We start from the raw sequence: 14556 nt of genomic DNA, 5'->3' as shown, positions 1-14556 counted from the left end.
TTGAAAAGTAATGCGCTGTGGATAAAGGGGAATGAGTGGATGCACTGTACTTGGACTTTTAGAAGGCATTTGATAAGGTGCCACATCAAAGGTTATTGTGGAAAATGAAAGCAAACAGGAAACCGAGAGCAGGCATAGGTGGGTCATTTTCTGGTTGGCAAGATGTACTGAGTGGTTTGCCACAGGGATCAGTGCTGGGGCCTCAACCTTTTACAATTTATATAAATGACTTAGATGAAGGGACTGAAGGTATGGTTGCTAAATTTGCTGATGATACAAAGATAGGTAAGAAACTAAGTTGTAAAGGGGACTTAAGGAGGCTACAAAAGAATATAGATAGGTTAGGTGAGTGGGCAAAGATCTGGCAAATGTAGTATAATGTGGGCCAATGTGAACTTGTCCATTTTGGCAGGAAGAATACAAAAGAATTGTATTATTTAAATGGTAGAGATTGCAGAGTTCTGAGATGCAGAGGGATCCAGGTGTCTTGCGCATAAATTGCAAAAGGCTGGTAAGCAGGTTCAGCAACTAATCAGGAAAGCAAATAAAATGTTATTGTTTAGTGCAAGGGGAATTGAATGCAAGAGTAGGGAGGTTGTGCTTCAGTTATACAGGGCATTTTTCAGGCCACATCTAGAACACTATGTACAGTATAGGTCTTCTTATTTAAGGAAGGATGTAAATGCTTTGGAAACAGTTCAGAGAAAATTTACTAGACTAATACCTGGATTGGGCGGGTTGTCGTTTGAGGAAAGGCTGGACAGGGTAGACTTGTGTCCACTGGAGTTTAGAAGAGGCAACTTGATTGAAACATACAAGATTCTGAGGAGACTTGACAGGGTGGATGTGGAAAGGATGTTTCCTTTTGTGGGAGAATCAAGAGCTGGGGGGTCACTGTTTAAAAATAAGGGTTTGCCCAGTTAACACAGAGATGAGGAGAAATTATTTCTCTCAGAGGGTCGTGAGTCTTTGGAACACTCTTCCTCAAAAGGCGGTGGAGGCAGAGTCTTTGAATATTTTTAAGGCAGAGGTGGATAGACTCTTGGCAAACAATGGGGTTAAAGGTTACCAGGGATAGGTGGGAATGTGGAGTTGAGGTTAAAATCAGATCAGCCACAATCTTAATGAATGGCAGAGCAGGCTCAAAGGGCCGAGTGGCCTACTCCTGCTCCTAATTTGTATGTTCGTATGCCCGTAAAAGATTGATCAGAGATTGACAGCCTTGTCTCAGTAGTAGCACTCTTACTACTGAGTCACAGTATTGTGGATTCAAGGACCATTCCAGTTCTTAAGCACAAAACCTCAATTGGCACTTCAATGCAGTACTGAAGGGAGTGTTGCACTGTTGAGGATGCCACCTTTTGAGCGACTATACCTCTCAGGTGAATATAAAAGATCGCATGACAGGATTCAACGAAGAGCAGGATTGTTCTCATGATGTCTTAGTGTTCCAAATACTGAAGAGACGGTGGCGTAGTGGTAATGTCATTGGTCTAGTAATCCAGAGGCCCAGGCTAATTCTCTGGGGGACAAGGGAGCTGATGGAATTTATATTCAGTTAATAAATCTGTAATTTAAAGCTAGTCTCAGTAATAGCGACCATGAAACCATTATCGATTGTTGTAAAAACCCATCTGGTTCACTAATGTCCTTTCAGAAAGGAAATCTGCCATCCTTACCTGGTCTGGCCTACATGTGACTCCAGATCCACAGCAACGTGGTTAACTCTTAACTGCCCTCTGAAATGGCCTAGCAAGCCACTCAATTCAAGGGCAATTAAGGATGGGCAACAAATGCTGGCCTTGCCAGCGATGTCCTCACATTCCATGAAAGGATAAAGAAAATAAATCTTGTTTATAATAATAATGTTTCAGAATATAACTTTTAGTTTGAGGAATTGAAGGGTTAAATGTAAGATAAACGGAAAAGCCTGTTAAGAAACTGATAAACAACCATAATGTAAAAAGAAATCAAACAAGCCTTGGTTTAATTAACCTGTGTTCTTCTTACAGGGTCAGAGTTGATAGTGAAAAGATACTTAAACAATGGGTGACCCATCTCTGGACCTCTTAGCGGAACTAGTCTGGAAAGAGGGCAATTAATCCGCTAGAAATAGAAATATAAATTATTGATATCAAAATCAAAGAGTTGTGTTGAATGTAAAATAATTAGGTTTTTTTTGAGACCATTCGCAAAGCATGCCATGTTGTCATAAAGATAATCTATAGGGGCAGGAGGTTCTTTTGTTTAAGTTAACTGGGTGTTTGCTCAGAAAGCAGGAAATTACAGTTTTGCTTTGGTGTAGATTGCATCTCACTTAATTAAGAGAGCCAACAGATGATGATCATTAGTCAGGCCTGAACTTTAAACTGAGAAAGTACTAATTTCATTGTTCACCATGTGGAATGTGGGTGGGATCAAGCTTAGTTTGGATTTTTAAGGGAAAAAGTAGCTGGAAGATTTGCCTAGTTTGCAGCTGGAGGAAGAAATCTACAGTTTACCTCAGAGAGGCTTGTGGCAGAAAGCAATCAGTAGAATTAGCTTGGAAGCTGTGAAAAAGCGGTTGGGTATCTGCTGGCAACCAGAGCAAGGGCCTGAAGCGTCCACAGTTATGAGGTATTAAATAAAAGTTGGATGGTCGCTTAGCCAAAAAGCTAACAGAAGAACCCCCATAAAATATTGCCTCGGAGAATAGTTGGAACACTGAGGAGAATTAAAATGAATTCCAGAGGACTGTGGCATGCCTTGTGGGATGGTCCCTAAAGAAGTGAATGTTTGTATTGTAGAAAGGAAATTTTTGGGGGCAAGTAAAAAGTAGAACTAAGTTCATAGTATAAGTAATTACAAGCTATAGTGTCAATCGTTGTTTCTTTATTTAACTTTCATACACAATATTGTTTGTTTTTGTTTAAACATGTGAAATCTTAAGGTATAGTTCTGTCAGTTTATAACAGGGTATTCTGATTTCTCTTTAAACATTAATAGTTCCTAACAGGATTGTAACACCAGTAAATTTATCCTGACTGAACACCACCAAAACAGTTGAATTGGTCAGTTATCTCATTACAGTTTGTGCACACAAATTGGTTGCTATGCTTTCCCTACATTACAACACTACTTCAAACGTACTTAATTTGCTTAAGTAGCTTTGGGATGTTCTGAAGTCATGATAAAGTATTTCATAGATACATACTCTTCTTCCTTAAAGATAGAGAGGAAAAGAGGTTTAGGGATTCCAGAACTTTAACCCTAGATGACCAAAAGAATCACTACCAATAGGGGTGGGAGGGAACAGGGGATGCCTGAGGCCAGATTTGGATAACTGCAAATTTATCATCAGGCTATAAAGATCTGGAGGGGCAAGGTCATGAATGGATTTCAACTTAAAGATGAGAATTCAAAATTGAAGGCTCTGGGGCATTGGAACCAATGTAGGTCAGCTTGCACAGTGATAGGGGAGAAAGATTTGATGCTCATTGGGGTATATGCAGCAGGGTCGAAGTTCATCAGGGTGGAGGATCGGATTGCATCCAGGAAAGCATTGGAACAGTCAAGTCTGGAAGTGACAGACACAAAAGAGCATTGTTTTTTTAACTTACACTTTGAGGGTGTGGGATTGCCCATCCCTAATTGCCCTTGAGAAGGTGTTAATGAGACACCTTCTTGAACCACTCCAGTCAATGTGGTGTAGTTACACCACAATGCTGTTAGGAAGGGAGTTCCAGGATTGTGACTCAGCAACAGTGAAGTAACAACAATATGGTTCCAAGCCAGGATGGTGTGTGGCTTAGAAGGGAACTTGCAAGTGGTGGTGTTCCCATGTCTGCAAGATTTCCTTCCCTAAAGGACGTTAGTGAACCAGATGGGTTTTTATGACAATCTACATGGTTTTATGGTCACTGAGAATAGCTTTTCATTCCAGATTTATTAATTGTATTTACATTCTACCAGCTGCCAATGTGGGATTTGAACCCATGTCCCCAGAGCATTAAAATAAAAGCAGATGCTGGAAATCTGAATTAAAAATAGAAAATGCTGGAAAAACTGAGCAGGTCTAGCAGCATCTATGGAGAGAGAAACAGAGTTAATGTTTCCCCAGAGTATCAGTCTGGGCTGCAGGCTAATTTTGGCAGCAGATGGACTTAGGGAATAGTGAAGACAGGCAATGTTGCAAAAGTGAAAGTCGGCAGACTTTGTGATGGAGTGGGTATGGGGCGGGAAATGCATATCAGGGTCAAATCGGATGCTGAGGGCGGGAACAATCAGTCTCAACCTGAGATATTAGCCATGAGGCTGGTGATGAGGGTCAAAGATGATAGATTTAGTCTTCCCAATGTTTGAATGAAGAAAACTGCAGCTCACCCAGGGCTGAATGACAACAAAAGTGCTGTGGAAAGATTGAGAGGCGATGGAGAGGTAGAGTTGGGTGATGGTAGTGTACACGTGCAATCTCACATCATAATTTTGGATAATGTCACTGAGGGAAATCTAGATGAGGAAGGGGAAATGGGCAAGGAAAACTTGATATGCAAGACTGGACCCAAGTCCCATTCAACTGAAGAACAGAGAGGAGAACAGTGTGTTCAATCATTAAAAGCTGCAGGAGAGGGAGGGACAGAACAAAGAAAGTTAAATGAAAAATAAGGAGTTGAATCAATTATAAATTTAGTCAACCTCTCATGATAAACTTCGATGAATTCCCGTTAAACTTAGCCATACATGAAATTGAATGAACAAATGAAATAAAAGGAGAAAAATTAAAGTTCTTAACCACATGTCTTATGAAGAATAGCTCAGATTTGAAATGACAGCACTAAAATCCCGCAATACCACATTTACTACTATAACAATATGATCAAAATCAAAAATTAAAGGCAAAACAGTGTCTACCAATTATGATGCTTAAAGGTGTAATTATTAATGTGTGGTGCCATCACGAATAAAGAAGCAAATAAAATCACCCATCAACACAATCTTCCGAAAGCATACATTGTTGCATAGTTTCCAAAGAAAGCATTACAATAGGCCTATTGTATCCATTTTAATGGAATTTGGCAGTGTTTTGTAAAATTAAGAATTTTGATGATTCTTAGCATTTTAAGAACAGATTCCTATTATTTTGTACTTTTTAAGGAAATTCTAAAATGATCAGAGTTAAGCTTGCTTTAATTGTCCTATGGTGGACGTTGCCACTGCTCTTCTACTGAATGGCCATATGTGGGATAAGCTTCATAACTGGCAAAGGGAGGAGGGGGAATAATTTAGCCAGAATTTCTCAAATACCTCCTACTTGCTTGGTCAGTGTGTCATGAAACAAACATTTTTTTCATTATATTATTGTGGTTTATTGTAAAGTACGTTTATGGGTGTGTATGTGGATTGTTGTCTGTGTAGCTGATTTAATTGAATTAGAGTCAGATAGACTGCAAGTTTAAAATTATCAAAAGTAGTTAGGGGTGAAAGGCATTTGAAATGCTAATGAGTGAACATGGATGAGGTCTTAGCATGTAGGGTGTGAAGGAAATTTGCATTTTTAGATTAGTGAAGGGGTTGTTTGGATTTCAAAGGAGTGATAAGCAAGGCCAAGCAGTGTGTTTATTTTCCCCAAAGGTACTGACCACATTGGCAACATGAAAGATTTTTATATTATAGGAAAAGTAAAGTTCCAAAGACATACAGAGCAATGGAATTCACAGATTGAAGAGAGAGAAGCATAAATAAAGAGCATGGAAGGCTATGTTGGGAGGCCATGTAAGACCCAAGGCGACCATGTAGAACTGACTTGGGAAGCCTTTGGCCACATTTGAAGAAGTCTGCTGTGTCCAGTAACCAAAGGTGGAGGAAAGCCTTTGGAATTCCACTATCGAGTAGGTACTGTAGTAAACTTGCCAGTTTGTTATTTAAATTTAAAATCTATTTTAGACTGTTGCCTTAAAGGGGGTGTGTAGTTGGGAATCAGGTTAATTAGGAATTTTGGGATTGTTACAGTATTAAGTAACTGTAATCTTATGTACGTGCTTGAAGTCTTTTCTTTTGTCAATAAATGTTTTAATTTGGTTTTTTTTAAATCTCTAAAGGTATTAGCAGACTCATTACTTCTGAATTCAGTGCAGAAATCTTCACGTAATAAATACAAATTGCAAAACTATTGTGATAGCGTGGCCAAGTTTCCCTTATGGATTTGGTCCGCCTGGCACACATCACCTGCTACATCATAACAACTGACGTTATCCTATCCACAGGTCTCCAGCCCATCCTCCAGGATGGGGAGCAATAGAGCCTAATGAAGTTAGAGAAAATTATACAAATGGATGAGAAAAACAAGTAATTCAAAACTTTGAAATACCCATTGCTCCCAATTCGGAGGTTGCCAGTGAAGTCATAGAGATGTCGATTGGGTCCATCACATTCTAAGCTCCCAGTCATCATCGTTAAATCTGCAGTGGACAGAATTTTAGTAGTCACGGGCAAGCCCTAACAGAAAAAAGAGATAAATAGCATTTAGATGATTCCATTTAAAGAAAAAATTCTAGGACACAGTAAATATTTCTCAAGCAATAACCAAACAAATGGGAAATGGGAAAAGTTAAACTATTAGTTAGCAGTTGTAGCCATATCTACTGTGCTAAAATGGAGTCAAGCAAGTCAAAGCTTCACTATCCCCATATAACTCCCAGAAACATTACAGGTAATAGTGTTTCCAACAACACCTAACCATTGACAGTTATGGATTCTTCATATCATTGGAAAAACACACAATACATTGATGAGATGCTCTCTGAAACCCTGTTGAAGGTAACCTCAATGCAAATTGTAGAGTGATCTTCAACTCCCAGTGAGATCATTACATTGTCAATATTGCCTGGTACTACAGGCAGGACGCTATATTGAAGGATGTTAGAGTTGTTATTTTGGGGGGTTGAGATAAAATAGGCATTTGTCCAGTTTCAAGGCAACTTTCGCTTCAGATCTTAATCCTACTTCAGAAGATTGATAATTATGTGCTTCTCTCCCACTTTTAATCCAATGTTCATGTGTCATTGGCGTCATTGGTTCCCAAACCTCGTCATCTCTGTTGGGATGGGCCAATAGAAGAAGAACTGCACACCTATTATGCAATCATGTTGTGTAAAAACACCCTCAATGTGCTTCTGGTCCCTAGAAAGTCTGAATTTTGTGCTCCACCACCAGTGGGTTTGTAGGCTAAGGGTGAGCATAAAATTCCTCAGATGGGCTTCCAGATGGGTTCCCACCTGCCCGAACCTCTCTGTAATTTTATGCTAGGGCAGGTGAGGCCTTGAATGGCCCGTTGCTCTTGGCCCAACTGAGACCCTTAAGCACCAACTATTGACCAATTAAGGGCTGTTTCCTGCCCAGCCTCAATTTTTAAGCTGGTGGGAGGAGCTCCGCAGTATGGGGGAAGCCCTAAAATAATCGTGTTCAAGCCTCAGGCGGGAAGGGGCGTGGAATACGCCTCCACCCGCAGCCCCGTTTTAACTTTGGCCGTCTCCACCTTAAGGTCCATTAACTGCAGGACCTCCCTTCCTCACCCCTGGCCTCTACCCCGACACCCCAGTCCCTTACTGTCCATCACCCACCGTCCCCCAACAACCGCTGAGTTCCCCAAAACTTGCCTCTTCCTGGGATCCTGAAATTTAGGCTCCGGGGACTGCATGCGGTCCTAGGTCTGTCCACTGCACCTTCTGGCACTGCGGAAACTAGAGAGTTGCCAGCCAATTAGATTGGCCGGCAGCTCTCCAAGACAAGACTTGCTCCTGAGTGAGGGACAGAAGTCCCACTTGCAGCCAATTAATGCTCATTGGAGCGTGAAATGGCTGCGGAGCACACAGGTGGAGATGTGTTCCCTGCTGACTCTTTGGATGGCGGGATGGGAAACCCCGCCATCCTAAAAATCCTGGCCCATGTGTCCAGCAGGATCTAACAGCCAAAATATTTCTCAGGAACACCAACTTGGAGTGGAACTTCATTTACCTGTCGTACTTTGAGGTTTGTTTCCCCGTCCAGATTGGATGTTTCAATATAACACATCGCCTGTGGTTCACTGGGAAATGAAAAACAATGAGTTCAGTGATCTACAGCAAAAGTGTTTATAGTTGCATGAAAGCGACTATAAACAAAAAAAGGGCACTCAACATTAAAAAATGACTCAACAATACAGGAGAACCCATTAAAGCTGACAGTGATGGACAACGCAAGTTCTGATCTTGGATTTTAATCAATTTCTTTCTTCAAGCAGAAAATCGGATTGGTAACTGTGGAGATATGAGTTAATCTAAAAAATCATTACTGCCATTAGATCCCTGATTTGTATTTATTCCTTTTTTCCTTTCCTCTCCTCTCCAAGTTCCTGCCCAATATCATCCTTCCAACTGTACAGCCACAACACCATCCTCTAAACCCCTCTCCAAATCTTGCCTCTCCTCTTCCGACAGCATCGACTCTTACTGGGAGCAGTTCTACAGCACTGGCAGCCCTTCAATTGCTCAGCATTATGGCTTGACACATCTTTTCTGTGCAAGTGCTCAGAGAAAGTGTCAACAGGCTGCAGGAGACATCACAACTAAATCAAACTATGTTCTCACTATTACATATGAAGACTTCCCAGCAGGTGTTACTGGGTGAGAATGTGGGGACATTAGCTGATATTTCCTCTTGACAATTGTTAGGCCCTAGATCAGATCAATCGATCAGCATAGACCAGCGACTGAACCTGGGATCTTCCTGACTTAGTTCCACACTGAATATGCTCTAAGGCTGAGCCAGATACAGGGTTTATCTATCATTGCATCAGGAGTTAAGTATATAAATGTTGGTTTCAATTGCGATTAATTAAATGTGAGGATTTCTGGTGCCATTGCGTATTGGCTATTCATTAACACTGTTAAATAAGGAAAATGATTACATAAGTTACATTTGATAAATAGATCCAATTTAACTGACAGCAAAGCTGACAAGAGTAAACAGCTTATGGCCACACACAAACAGAAATGATCTGCAATTATATCATCTTTTAAACAGCAATGTTGGGATTTTCCTCTCATCACTTATTAATGAAGTTGTGTTCAGGCAGAAATTGGCTAAGTGCTTTTCTGATAATTTTCCGGATAAAAGCAATGGTAGCCTAGTTTTATTTCTGAAAGGTTTATCAATCTGAAGGTTACTCAAAAGTGAGTCCATCAAAACAACCTGAAAAATTTTGAAACTGTCCCAATCACCTTAAATATTCCAAGATATTAAGAAGTTCAACAAGATTTACAATTAGTTCTATTATATTGTCATTTTCCTCACAAGGACATTTCTTCTGCAACCCTAAAAAAATTGCAAACTAAAGTCCTCATAGCCTGTTATGAGGGATTTGCTTTTAATTACTGTGGAACTGCACTCTCAGTGGAAGTAAACGTGTGCCTGGTGGTTTTATCAAAGCAAACCATTACAAGGCATCAGGATAACCCACATGGTGTTTAGCAAGGATTTGGGGAGACAGCAAACCTATACAAGGAAAATTTAGGGATTAATGCTTTGTATGAGAGCTGTTTGTCAGGCACAGAGTAGTACAGGCCTTAGGGAAGTCTGTTGAACCCACCCCATTATTTGGTGATAAGCAAAGATATATTTCGCAGATGCATTTGGGATTAAATCAATAGATCAAATCCTGATAGTTATTCAACAGTATACTTGGATAAGGGTATAAAGGTGGCACTAGGTACTTTATAAAACGGCGGTGGTGTAGTGGTATTGCCACTGGACTAGTAACCCAGAGACCCAGGGTAATGCTCTGGGCACCCAGGTCTAAAACCCACCATGGCAGATGGCAGTATCTGAATTCAATTAAAAAAATCTAGAATTAGAAGTCTAAGGATGATCATCAAACCATTGTCAATTGTTGTAAAAACCCATCTGGTTCGTGAATATCCTTTAGGGAAGGAAATCTGCCGTCCTCACCTGGGTCTGGCCTACATGTGACTCCAGATCCACAATAATGTGGTTGACTCTTAAATGCCCTCTGAAATGGCCTAGCAAGCCTCCTAGTTGTATTAAACAGCTAAAAAGTCAATAAAAAGGAATGAAACCGGTCGGACCACCCAGTGTTGACCTAGGCACCACAAACAACAATGGTAAACCCAGCCCTGTCGACCCTGCAAAGTACTCCTTAGTAATATCTGGGGGCTTGAGCCAAAATTGGGAGAGCTGTCTCACAGACTAGTCAAGCAACAGCCTGACATAGTCATACTCTCAGAATCATACCTTACAGATCAAGTTCCAGACATCACCATCACCATTCCTGCGCACGTCCTGTCCCACCGGCAGGACAGACCCAGCAGAGGTGACGGCATGGTGCTATACAGTCGGGAGGGAGTTGCCCTGGGAGTACTCAACGTTGACTCCAGCCCCCATAAAGTCTCATGGCACCAAGTCAAACATAAGAAGGGAAACTTCCTGCTGATTACCATGTACTGTCCCCTGCCCTCCCGTGCCCCCCACCCTCAGCTGATGAATCTGTGCTCTTCCATGTTGAACAATACTTAGAGGGAGCACTGAGGGTGGCAAGAGCGCAGAATGTACTCTGGATGGGGGACTTCAATGTCCATCACCGAGAGTGGCTCGGTATCACCACCATAGAACAAACTGGCTGCGTTCTAAAGGGCATAGCTGCTAGGCTGGGTCTATGGCAGGTGGTGAGGGAACAAAGAAGAGGGAAAAACATTCTTGACCTCATCCTCACCAACCTGCCTGCCACAGATGCATCTGTTCATGACAGTATCAGTAGGAGTGACTGCCACATAGTCCTTGTGGAGACAAAGTCCCATCTTCACACTGATGATGCCCTCCATTGTGTTGTGTGGCGCTACATGGGACAGCTTTCGAATAGATCTAGCAACTCAAGACTGGGCACCCATGAGGTGCTGTGGGCCATCATCAACAGCAAAATCAACCACAATCTGTAACCTCATGGCCCACATATCCCCCCACTCTAACATGAGCACCAAGCCAGGGGATCAACCCTGGTTCAATGAAGAATGCAGGAGGACATGCCAGAAGCAGCACCAGGCATACCTAAAATGAAGCGTCAACCTGGTGAAGCTAGAACATAGGACGTGTCAAGCAGCATAAACAGCAAGTGGTAGACAGAGCCAAGCGAATCCACAACCGAAGGATCAGACCTAAGCGCTGCAGTCCTGCCACATCAAGTTATGAATAGTGGTGGACAATTAAACAACTCACTGGAGGAAGCGACTCCACAAATATCCTCATCCTCAATGATGGAGGAGCCCAGCATATCAGTGCAAAAGACAAGGCTGAAGCATTTGCAACAATCTTCCGCCAGAAGTGTTGAGTGGATGATCCATCTCAGCGTCCTCTGGAGGTCCCCAGCATCACAATGCCAGTGTTCAGCCAATTCAATTCACTCCATGTGATATCAAGAAATGTCTGAAGGTACTGGATACTGCAAAGGCTATGTGCCCTGACAACGTTCCAGCAAGAGTACTAAAGACTTGTGCTCCAGAACTTGCCGTGCCCCTAGCCAAGCTGTTCCTGTACAGCTACAACACTGGCATCTACCCAGCAATGTGGAAAATTTCCCAGATATGTCCTGTACACAAAAAGCAGGGCAAATCCAACCTGGCCAATTACCGCCCCATCAGTCTACTCTCCATCATCAATAAGGCGATGGAAGGGTTCAACAACAGCGCTATCAAGCAGCACTTGCTTAGCAATAACCTGCTCACTGATGCCCAGTTTGGGTTCCGCCAGGGTCACTCAGCTTCTGACCTCATTGCAGCCTTGGTTCAAACATGAAAAAAGGGCTGAACTTCAAGAGGTGAGGTGAGAGTGACTGCCCTTGACATCAAGGCAGCATTTGACCAAGTGTGGCATCAAGGAGCCCTTGCAAAACTGGAGTCAATGGGGATCAGGAGAAAACTCTCCACTGGTTGGAGTCATACCTAGCACAAAGGAAGATGGTTGTGGTTGCTGGGGTTCGATCATTTCAGTTTCAGGACATGACTGCAGGAGTTCCTCAGGGTAGTGTCCTAGGCCCAACCATCTTCAGTTGCTTCATCAATGACATTCCTTCCATCATAAGGTCAGGGTGGTGCTGCTCGCTGATGGTTGCACAATGTTCAGAAATATTCATGGCTCCTCAGGTATTGAAGCAGTCCATGTCCAAATGCAGCAAGATCTGAACAATATCCGCGCTTGGGCTGACAAGTGGCAAGTAGCATTTGTGCCACACAAGTGCCAGGAAAAGACCATATCCAACAAGAGAGAATCTAACCATTGCCCCTTGACATTCAATGGCATTACCTTTGCTGAATCCCCCACTATCAACATCCTGGGGGTTACCACTGACCAGGAACTGAACTGGACTACCCATATAAATACTGTGCCCACACTAGAATGCCATAGGCTAGGAATCCTGAGGCGAGTAACTCACCTCCTGATTCCCCAAAGCCTGTGCACTGTCTACAAGGCACAAATCAGGAGTGTGATGGAATATTCTCCTCTTGCCTGGATAAGTGCAGCTCCAGCAAGACACCACCGAGTATAAAGCAGGCTGCTTGATTGGCGTCCCTTCCACTAACATTCACGTCGTTCACCACCGAGGAACAGTGGCAGCTGCGTGTACCATCTACTACAGAAACTCACCAAGGCTCCTCAGGCAGCACTTCCAAACTCACGATCTCTACCATCCAGAACGACAAGGGCAGCAGATAATGTGGGAACACTGGAAGTTCCCCTCCAAGCCACTCACCATCCTGACGTGGAAATATATTGCCATTCCTTCACTGTCACTGGGTCAAGATCCTGGAGCTCCCTCCCTAACAGCACCATGGATGTACCTACACCACAGGGACTGCAGCAGTTCAAGAAGGCAGCTCACCATCGTCTTCTCAAGAACAATTAGGGATGGGCAATAAATGCTGGCCTGGCCATCGAAGCCCAAATGCCATAAATGAATTTTAAAAAGTACCATTAAAATAATTCCAATATGAGGGACTGACAGTGTAGGGGGTAACTTTTTTAATTTCTGGAATTTGAATTACAAATCAGCTGGAGCTGATGAGATAAAAGTTACCATAGATCGCGATGTATAAGTCAACCTTTGAAGACTCCAAAAATCCTTCCAAAAATGGAGGTCGACTCATATGCCGAGCATAAACTGTGAACCACCGGTATGAATGTGGGTGGGCACCCTTTTGGAATGTGGGAAAAAAAATACCGGTAATTCATATTAAATTGATATGGCATGGTTCATTCAAGGAATTAATTCTACAAAGATACCTTTAACTATAAACAAAGCATTTTAAAACCCGTCAAATTCATTGTCTTTGGCATCCAATGCAGAGTTCATCGAATTCATTCAGAATCACTCTGGCTATGGCATCTTTTTCAGGAGCCCACTCTGGGTCGGATGTGGTGTTTTCAGTTTCAGGATCATCCTTCCACAACAAATCATCTTCATCTCCATCCACTGAATTGAATATGCTGCCTTTTTTGAACAATCTGACGACAATTTGTGCACTAATAGTATCCCATGATTTGATGATGAAACCACACAAAACATCAAATGGGCAACACGAGTATTTCCACACTCAGTGAAGGTTTTTTCTCTGTCAACTATCCATCTATTCCATTTGCTGCGAACATGATTCTTGAATGGCTTGTAAGGCACACATCCAAAGGCTGATCCACAAACGTCCCCGGATCCATCTCCCTCACTAACAGATTTTCTGTTTTGGATGCTGCTGGAGCAGCTGGTTTCTCAGGGGAATGCAGCAAGAGCCAAGTCCGTGGCATCACGAGTGATTCAGCTGCAAGCATTTGGGCGGGGGGGGTGTGGGGGGGTGCGGAGAAAAACGCCCAGGGATATTCACTAGTACTATGGGGGAAGATTTAAAGTAGAGTGGCAGGGGGATGGGAACCTGAGTGGGGCATCACAAGAGATGGAAACAAAGACAGGAATGAAAGATACAGAAGTAAAAAGCACAAGTGGAAGGCAGAGGAAACAAAGAGAGCAAATAGGGCCATAGTGCAAATGAAATGTGCAAAAATGTTAAAAAGTCTAAAGGTATTGTATCTGAATGCACAGAGCATTAGCAGTAAAGTAGATGACTTAACAGCACAAATAGATGTAAATGGGTACAATATGATTGCGATTATGGAGCCATGGCTACAGGCTGACCAAGACTGGGAACTGAATATCCAAGGGTGTTTGATTTTTAGGAAGGACAGGCAAAAGGGAGATTGGGTAGTGTTGTCGGTGAGGATGACATCAGTGCATTCGTGAGAAAGGATACTGGCTCAGGAAATCAAGATGTGGAATCAGTCTGGGTGAAGCTGAGAAGCAACAAGGGGTGGAAAACATTGGTGGGAGTTGTCTCTCAACCTCCAAACAGTATGGTAAGGGGGTTGGGCAAACCAAATTAGGAATAATACTGTGGCGGATGAATTCCTGCAGTGCGTACAAGATGGTTTTTTAGACCAGTATGTCAAGAAACCAGCTGGAGAACAGGCTATCCTAGACTTGATATT

At 42.5% G+C, this 14556-nt stretch overlaps 1 protein-coding gene across 3 annotated transcripts in view; it reads right to left on the bottom strand.

Moving 5' to 3' along the window:
- atp8a2 (ATPase phospholipid transporting 8A2) overlaps positions 1 to 14556 on the bottom strand; it is a 624855-nt gene that overhangs the window by 440606 nt on the left and 169693 nt on the right. For all 3 annotated transcript variants that reach the window (XM_078545400.1, XM_078545401.1, XM_078545402.1), the window contains 2 exons: positions 7993 to 8062; positions 6347 to 6474 (listed from right to left, as the gene is read on the bottom strand). In XM_078545400.1, the coding sequence (XP_078401526.1) occupies positions 6347 to 6474; positions 7993 to 8062 (198 nt within the window). The remainder of the gene's footprint in view (positions 1 to 6346; positions 6475 to 7992; positions 8063 to 14556) is intronic.

Source organism: Cetorhinus maximus, chromosome 7 (genome assembly GCF_964194155.1).
Source record: "Cetorhinus maximus chromosome 7, sCetMax3.hap1.1, whole genome shotgun sequence".
Classification (NCBI taxonomy): domain Eukaryota; kingdom Metazoa; phylum Chordata; class Chondrichthyes; order Lamniformes; family Cetorhinidae; genus Cetorhinus; species Cetorhinus maximus.
The sequence above is the reverse complement of the archived record's forward strand: the minus strand, read 5'-3'. Positions and strand labels throughout refer to the sequence as shown.